General features: G+C 29.7%; 1 protein-coding gene across 1 annotated transcript; it reads left to right on the forward strand.

The window, feature by feature from the left end:
• The first annotated feature begins 7,969 nt into the window (after positions 1 to 7,969).
• On the forward strand, positions 7,970 to 9,723 carry LOC111391702 (berberine bridge enzyme-like 18). Its single transcript, XM_023016950.1, has one exon. It carries the CDS (start codon positions 8,006 to 8,008, stop codon positions 9,596 to 9,598), a length of 1,593 nt encoding a protein of 530 aa, XP_022872718.1. The 5' UTR covers positions 7,970 to 8,005; the 3' UTR covers positions 9,599 to 9,723.
• The last annotated feature ends 243 nt before the right edge of the window (positions 9,724 to 9,966 follow it).

A 9,966-nucleotide genomic window follows, 5' to 3' on the forward strand; every position in this document is an offset into this window, starting at 1 on the left:
AGGATTTTCATCTAATTTTTGAAGTCTATAAATAAATGTTTCCATCCTATAATTAAGGGGCCTTGCGGGGATTCGTTGTACATATATTATAAAAGTCAATGGGACCTCTTATTACACAAAAATCATCTTAATTAAAAGAAAATAGAGCAACAAAAGGATATAAGAAAAATAAAGCTAGAATTTCAAGGTTTTTCACAAGAACAAGGTAATTTTTTTGTGCAAGCTCTTCACCTTTTTCGTATTTTTCCTTAAAACTTGATGATCTGATTTAATTCATTAATGTTTTATTCTTCTCCCATGTGTAATTAACTAATTAGTTAGGAAGAATGATAGTAACTTAGTTTTGAACATCAATTTTGCTTTTTAAATTTTAATATTCAATTGGTGTTGTGAATTATTTTTACTTCCATATTCTTAATGCTTCGGATTATTTAGTCACTAATTTATTGATCTGTGAGCATTACTTACACCGATAGACAAACAATTTGTTTATAAAACATAGTAAGAACAAGCAATTTGCATAAAATGGTAGAGATATGCTTATATGCTAGTTGCGATTTTTAAATGAATTATTTGATGATTGAATGCTCTTGATTAATAACGTTTATTTGGATTCACATAGTGATATGGTGAGTTGACTTAATCGGATAGAATCGATCTGAAATTGAGAGACATAAGTTAATTAGTTTAGATGGATTTGTCCTGGTACATGCAGTCAATTGATATAAAAATTTGGTGATTGAGATTAACGGATTATCTACGGTGAACTTGTGAATTCTAACACTTAAATCATCATAAAAATATTTTAATTATTGACTTATATTAATTAAAAGAAAAATACTAAAAAATTACACTTTTAGTTGTCCTCATTCGACTAGAAATCAGGAATAGTTGAACAAACGGTTAGATAGTAGTTCTCGTGAAAACGATAATTTTGACTCTTAGATAGACTATATATATTATTTTTTACAATCCGTACAATTGTGGGATATTTATCCTACTTTCTATTCTTAAATGAATAGGTTGATGTCTATTTTAACATTTTTGTCTTGGTTTCTTTATCGTGTTTCTAGGCTAGATTTTCAATTAGGATGAACTATGTAGCCACTAAGCTTCTACTTATTTCCCAATTCAATATTTTGGGTTGTCCTTATATAAATTGTGTTGAATGGGGATGACTATTTTATTTTCATGTTTGTTATGAGAATAGTTATGATATATTTAAATCAAAATATTACTTGTCACAACATCCAATCTTTGATTTTTATTAATTTGTTGTTAAATTAAGAAATTTTACTTATTCATACAGTTGTCCTACATTCTTATAAAATACTTTTATCGAACTATTCTTCGAGAGTTCATATTTAGGATATGTTAAATATACTCAGAGATGAACATTATTGTTCTATACTAAATTTAATTACCGACTGCACAATAATTGATTTAAAATATGAATTGTACTTTAATATTGTAATTTTGTGATATCAGGACTTCTAACTATCCTTGACTGATTTCTACCAAAATATTTTCCTCGGGCATTATTATTAGTTTTCCTAGTTTAGATGTTATTTAGAAAAAAATCAAACTCAAACTCCCCAAATCATGGATTCACTAAAGCAGCACAAGTTACTAATTTCACTTTAAATAGAATTCTATAGCCAATTCGCTACTGATTGCACATGAAAAAAAAAAATAGAAAAGAATGTTCGTTTAGGGAGGAAAACTTTCTACAGTGTCAAGTCTCAAGGAAGAAAACCTGACTATGGGGACTTCTCCCACCAAATGAAATCTAGGGTGGCAGATCTTAACCAGGTCCAACTAGCAGTAGGTTCCGGCTATTCTTTCTGTGAGTTATTTCGACCTCGTAGAGATATTATGACTTTCGCACTGACATTGAGACAGAAAACATTTGTGATGAGAAATTCAATACAATGAGTGAGAAAGTGCAATATGGATGGACAAAGGATCAAAGGAAGATAGCTAGGGTGCAAGAGGTGAACATTAGCTATGATGCTCAGACTCAAGTACGGATATCGGGTACTGGTACATATTTAAGTGTTGGATCTTTTATTTTCTAAAATGTAAGATATGGAGATATGGCTAAAAAAATTCCACATTTCGGACACGGGTACATGGGTATGTCTTTGAAACTTCAATTTTTTATTTACTTATTGTTTTTCTTCCAAAAAATTCACACGTAAAAAGTAAAATAATAATTAAGTTGTAAATTGTTAAAAGATAAACATGTCACTTAAAACTAATTAGAAATTTACATTACAAGTCTCAAACACCAAAAGAACATAAATTGACATGACAAAGCACAAAATTAAAATAAAAGTTAGAAACGACAAAATTGATTACAATAGCAACAATTGGTCCTAAAAATCCATTTAATCAACTAATTTCCCTCCAACTCTACTCATTATCATCAAGAATAAGCCTCTAGCTTATCAAGGGAAAGTTCTGCCATTTCAACGGTTGTTTGTCCATCCAAATTAGAATTATCTCCACCTGCAAAACGAGAAAAGTATAAACAGTTAATGCAAACAACTAATCCAAAACATTTCTATTTAGTAGAATAAAGATGTTAGGCATATGCTAAACATACATACATTCTAATATTTTGTCGATCCTTCTTAGTACGCCTCTTCATTTCGTGACATCAGACAAAGATTGCAATGGACAACGACAAGGTCTTTAGCCCTACTTATTGTCAGTTTGTTTCTCTTAATGCTTTGAATGAATGAATAGGTACTCCAATTTCTCTTACAACAAGATGAAGATGCCGGCTATGAAAGCGATTTGAAGGCAAATCTGAATCATGAACTTCCAAATTTTAAATAAGTCTTATATGATATTCTTTAAAGTAAAGATTATATCAACATGTGGACACCTAATTTAAATTAAATCAAGAAACTAATTTCAGATTGAACTGATAAAAAATCGAAAAAACATTTTCCACAATTTCTATCAATTCATGTACAATAATAATTTTAAATATAGATCAAATAAGAGTTCCAAATGAAATCCAAATAGAAGTTCAATTGATTCCAAATCCAATTAATGCATCACTTATTTAATTACAAGTGTAGTTCTAGAATTTAATTTGAATGATCACAAAACTTTTAAGGTAATTGTAATTAAATTTCAATACTTTGTAGAACTATCATGGGGACTTGATCCAACGTATATTAGCCAAGTTCCAATAATTAAATCATATCTTGCTGACCATATATCACATTATCTAATTATTAGCGTTTAATAATTTTATTTTATTAAAGGTAAATTACCGCACTCTCATAATAAATTAGATGACAAAGATAGCAAGTTTGTCATAATTTTCTCTAACCTACCGAATATGTATCTTATCCTTGCATAAGATCCGATAATTAGGTATGAATATAAATGATCATTTATTGTTCTATTATTCTAACTAACTTCATTACTATTTTTCTTCAATGATTAAGTGAACTAATCATAGATGTCAAAGTCTAACTGTCGCTAAATATTGAGTTTAGATTTCTAATTGATCAAAAGAAGCACTAAAATAGTCACTATACCCTTTATTCAAGGCGATGATTTTCGATACGAATTCGTGTTCTCTGCTTCTCTCATTCTCAAACTCCAAAGTCATTGAGATATTTGACAAATTAAATTGATCTCACCAATTGTTGAATAAAATAATCATCAAAGTCATGGAAAGATATATACAATTCTATCAAATATTCAGAATTAAATTTGACAAATGGTTCATTTAATATCCTCCAAATATACTAATGTCACTTTTAACTACTTCAATAATATTAAGGACAAATTGTAAATCCGAATATTGAAATAATTAATATTACACCTTTTTAGTGCAAGGTGTCAACCCATGTAAATTTGCGCACCATCATTTACAAATTGTGTTTCTCTCTCTCTCTCATCTTTTTGACTACATGTTCTCCAATAGAATAATATTACATGTAAACTCAATATTTTTTTTTTAAACCACACTTTTTTAAAAATAACTATCCCAAAATATATTTTTCTCCAAAATTACATTTTAATGGAGCCCATATAGGGCTTAGTTGTAAATAAATTATTCAATATCGAATATTGTACTTCACAACACAAGCACCAAACTTATACTATTACTAGTAATCATAGGCACTTTTATTAGCATGTGTAATATCAAATAAATACAATACATAAATAAAATCACAATTTATTTATTATAAAATTTTATTTTATCACTATAACCTATATCGGTAGTGCTATATGTATATTACAATTTACAAATCAGCTTATAGTGCAAGATTTGATTGGATGGAAATCTCATCAACTAAATAAAAAATAAAAAATAAAAAAATCTCCTCACTTTTTTGACGCCTCATCAATCTATAAAAAATTATATAGATGTTAATGTACAACAAACATTTTTCAAAATATATTATATCAACATCCAAACCAACAGTAAACAAGTTGGCTCCTTATGTCCTGTATCTCATACGACAACCAACCACAAATTTTTTGGCTAATTCAAATTAAAATAATAAATAAACCTGAATATTACAGTTATGAAAAAAAATTACAAATAAAACTAATAAACCAAAAAAAATTAAAAGTAGGCCCATAACACAATTATATTAGGTTCATAGTTCTTAACTTAAGCTACACATATTACATCATTACACGTTGCACATGTTGTGACATTTTATACGTACTGAAAATGATATTATAAATCAGTAGTTAGACTAAAAAATATACCGTCAGCACATGGTTGAAGAAATTAATTTTTTTAATTTAGGATTTGTTTGACATAGCTTATTTAAAAATCAACTTCCTCAAACTCATTTTCAATTGCACATTTATTCAATAAAATAATTTTGTACGTGTACTCACAATTATCTTCAAATTTTTACCATAAATTCTCCAAAAAATTATTTTTTCACTTCAAATAATTTCTCCTAAACAAACACTAACTAGAGTGACTTGAAACATTAGACAAAAGTAACTTTCATGAATTCTTAAAAAATATATATTTTACATCTTTAAACATGTTCGAAAGAAATTCCATTGATAATGTTTGTCAAACCAAATAGCTTCGAGAATAAGTAATTGGGCTTATGGAGAACGGCAGCCATTGTTGAAATTGATCCGAGGATTTTCTCATAAATCTGCAATCACTTGACAATGATCATTTTATATATAAACTTACTTTTCTTGCTTAGAATAATCCAAATCATTGGGCGGCTTATAAGTTGTTTATCAAATAATTACAGTCATTGAATTCTTGCTTAGAGTAATCCAAATCATTGGGCGGCTTATAAGTTGTTTATCAAATAATTACGATCTTAGAATTTCCTTTCCATATCTATATATATGTGCTTTTGGATTTCGACAAAAGACTGAAACATCATGTGATTTCATTCGTTCAACCACCTTATGTTGGAAAGAGAATTTTCAATAAATGCAAATCAGATTCATTCTCACAATTTTCATAATCTAGTGACAACAAACGTGAATTAGAAACATTTTTCAATTTAGAAACCATTTTTGCCTTCTCCTCTAAAAGGATAATTTTTTTGACCGGGAATGGGTTCATCGTCTAAATTCAAACCTTAAACCAAAAAAAAATTTGAAATGTTTATAATCATTCAAACTACGAATAAATAAAAATAAGTAATAGATAAGTGAATAATACTTTTAGGCACTAAACAAAAGGTGGCTTTAGGAATGAATTTTTTGTTGATGAAACCATGATTTCCATTGCAATTAGGAATCAATACTTATGGGAATTTAGTAGGTAATAACAACTAAATTCATATTTTTATTTGCAATTGAATTACTTCGCAGGTAGAAAATTCGAACGTTAATAAATTATTTTTATTTGCAACAATTCCTTAAGCAATTAACTATCAGTTCCTAGTAGTTGGAACCTTTTATCATTTTAAAAATTGATCAACGCATTTTTGGTGGGCTAAATATCAGCAGTGAATTTTGCTTAAGTAATATAAATTACTCTTCACCTACGAAATATCCATTGGTGAAGATGTTGATTTTTTTTATTTTTTGTTATTTTGGAAATTGATTACACTTCAATTCGGTAGGTGAATGGTTAAAATTCTTAATTAATAAAATTAATTAATATCAAAATTTTGCATAGTTTATATGAATTTATATTCAAATATGGAATCTCCATAAGTAAAAGTTTGAAATCAGTTTTTTCTGAAGAAATTAATTTACATCACCACGGAATATGCATAGATTAAAGATTCAAGTATTAAACGACTACAATGATCACGAAATATTCGTTGGTAAGAACTATCACCTTTGCCAATAAAAAATCCATTATTGAATGAAATTCTATTACTTTTGTCAACGGATAATCCGATTCTAATTTGTAATCTTTTGGTAATTATTCATCAGTGAAAGATGTTTTTTAGTAGTGTACGAAATCTGGATGAAAGGTTATTTGACCAAATATGGATAGATTTCAAGAGACAAATAATGGCTCAAAAGCTCTTGAGTTTTGTTCATTGGCCCGTTTCCAGTCAAATATAACTAATTTTTTTGCCAAAAAGGGACAATCCCAACATTTCTCCAAAAATCAGGAAGTTGGATCCCTTTCTACCTGCGTCGGTCCCATTTTTTCATAAAGTCTAATTCATTCTCCATCGCATCAGATACACGTAGTGGGAATTGAGAAAAAATCTTCAATTATATATCTTCAATAAATAACCATCGAAATGAAAAAGATAAAAGAATAAAAAATAATAATAATAATAATCTGTAATGGCACTTTAAGGCAATGTTGAAGCCCCCCCCCCCCCTCCTTTTAAAATGAGTTTTATAATAATGATTTTTTGGAGTAGGTGGATTCAAAAGTAGGAAAAAAAATTGAGTTTATGCCTAAAATTATTTTACTGAGAGAATGAGTGGTTAAAAATGAATTTAAGAAAAAATAAATTTAAAAAATGGGAATCAAACAGGAGCTAGATACTAAAATCACCGAAAAACCCTCTATTGAACAAAAGACCTAACCTTTTTTTTTTTTGTAGGAATTAAAATCGATTTTTTAGTAGATTTGATAAAAATTGATTAAATATGGGATTGAATAGTTTTTGGTTTCATAAAATATGTGGTTAAATAATTATTGACTTGATTTATATTAAAATCTAAATTTTAATTACTATTGAGCAAGACTTAATTTCTCCTAATAAACGATTAATTAGAATCAAAAAAATATTAAAAATAAATAAAAAAGCAACTATCCTTCTTTCATTTATTTAGATTAGAATAAAGCTATCTAGCACCAATAGTTTTAAAATGAATCTAGGAGAGTGTATTGTAGGTTCTATTATCTAGTCCATAAATACTCGTAGTGATCAATTGAACCTGTAATTTAATTTCGCAAGTATTATTATTTAAATTGATGTCAAATACAAATGATGCTCAATATTATAATTCTTTAGATTATATCATAGAATCACCCACGTTAACCCTATGGTGTAGGATGTTCGAGATAAAATATTTGTTAGATGATTGCTCTATCCTCATGAATTATCCTGTATGAATATAAAATTATTATATTTACCTACTTGTTCCACAAGTTACATCCTTGAAGATTTACAAGATACACGATTCATGCATGCAACAAAATATTTATGATAATTAAAGAATATTAATTTATTCAATAAGTTGAAACTTTCTTGGACAAGAAAGTGATCATTTTTTTTAAAACTTCTTTGTGTTAATATATTTTCAACTTGTGCTATAGATATTACGCAAAAGGATTGCCTTCAAAAACGTTTACAACTTGAGGTTTTATTTTTTCTTGTTTTGACAGCTTGGTTGAATCTCCTTTACTGAAACTTTTGAGTTGTCAAATTATATAATATCCATGATGCCTAATAATTCAAAATTCATTTTCACACTCAACCAGAAAAGTCATTGATAAACATCTATAAATACAAGCATTTGTAAATCAATTACAAATTAGAAGAAACAACAATTATAAAGTATGCAGATTTCAAGTAGTATATTCCCAGTTTTTCTTTTGGCATTCATTTTTATTTCGGGAGCTTCTTCTGCTCATAACAAAAATGATTTTTTTGAATGCCTTACCCTTCAGTATCGAAAATCCAACTCAGAAACTGATTCCATTTACACCCCAAAAAATGCATCATATTCATCTGTTCTCCAATCTACAATACGTAATCTAAGGCCGGCATCAAACTCCGGCCAGAGACCTTTCGTGATCATTACGCCGGAGCATGAATCCGAAATTCAGGCAGCTATTTATTGCTCAAAGAAACTTGGGATGCAGCTAAAAGTGCGAAGCGGTGGACATGATTATGAAGGACTTTCATACATTTCTGAAACTCCTTTTGTCATTGTGGATATGAGAAACCTAAGATCAATATCCGTGGACACAGAAAAAAACACTGCATGGGTTCAAACAGGTGCAACACTTGGTGAACTTTATTACACAATTGCTGAAAATAGCAGGACTCTTGCTTTCACTGCAGGCGTTTGCCCGACGGTGGGTGTTGGAGGGCACTTCAGTGGCGGAGGATATGGCATGATGTCTCGTAAGCATGGCATTGCTGCAGATCACATCATTGATGCCAAACTAATTGATGCTAATGGCCGAATTCATGACCGAAAATCCATGGGAGAAGATCTCTTTTGGGCCATTAGAGGAGGTGGTGGAACCAGTTTCGGGATTGTGGTTGCATTTAAAGTTCAGTTAATTGTTATACCAGAAACTGTGACTGTTTTCAATGTTACAAGAACGTTAGAACAAAATGCAACCCAGATAGTACACAGATGGCAATATGTTGCTGACAATATTGATGAAAATCTTCTATTAAGACTCTTTCTAAGAAGCATCAACTCTTCAGGAAAGAGGACAATAGGAGCATTTTTCACTTCTCTGTACCTGGGTCGGGTTGATGATCTCCTCCCAATAATGCAAGAGAAATTTCCAGAATTAGGTTTGGTGAAAGAAGATTGTATAGAAATGCCATGGATAGAGTCCACAGTGTATTTTGCAGGTTTTCAGGGTCAATCACTAGATATTTTGCTGAATAGAACTGGAGTTTCCACGACGTTTTTCAAAGGAAAATCCGACTATGTGAAGCAACCAATTCCGGAAAACGGTCTCAAAAGCATATGGAAATTCCTTAACAAAGAAGATGCAAATAGGGCTGAACTGCAATTCAGTCCATATGGAGGGAGAATAAACGACTTCTCAGAATCGGAAATTCCTTTTCCACATCGAGCAGGCAATATATTCATGATCCATTATGTTGTAGGCTGGAGTGAAGAAGAGAATGCAGACTCAGAAAGGCAGATAAGCTGGATCCGGGGACTTTACAGTTTTATGGCTCGTTATGTTTCAAAATCTCCAAGAGCTGCATATTTCAATTACAGGGATTTGGATATTGGAATGAACAATAATGAGGTTAATCCGAGCTACAAACAAGCAAGTGTTTGGGGATTTAAGTATTTCAAGAATAATTTCAGAAGATTGGTTCATGTCAAGAGTCAGGTGGATCCAACTAATTTCTACAGGAATGAACAAAGTATTCCACCAGTATCGCCATGGTAGAAGAACTATAAATATTGTTAGTCATTATTTATTTACCGAATAAAAAGAATGTATCGTGAATAATTTATTTCGTAAAAAAAATACATGATTTACGAATAAAGTGCCATCTGATTTTCTTGACATCATTAATTTGCATTAGTCTGCATTCATTGCATCGTAAGTTCTGGTTTCGTTTTAATCTTCATATAATAAATGAGCAACGAATTCCAAGAAATCTATGGATTATAAGAGCATTTTAAAGATGCTATTTAAAAGTGAGATATTTTTTTATTTTAAAGAGTCAAACTTTCAAAATAAATTTCAAAAAACTTTTTATTTTAACCATTGCAAATACAATATGGGTTTAACTCTCTACCTTTCAAGAGTCA

Source organism: Olea europaea, unplaced genomic scaffold, assembly GCF_002742605.1.
Source record: "Olea europaea var. sylvestris unplaced genomic scaffold, O_europaea_v1 scaffold827, whole genome shotgun sequence".
NCBI lineage: Eukaryota > Viridiplantae > Streptophyta > Magnoliopsida > Lamiales > Oleaceae > Olea > Olea europaea.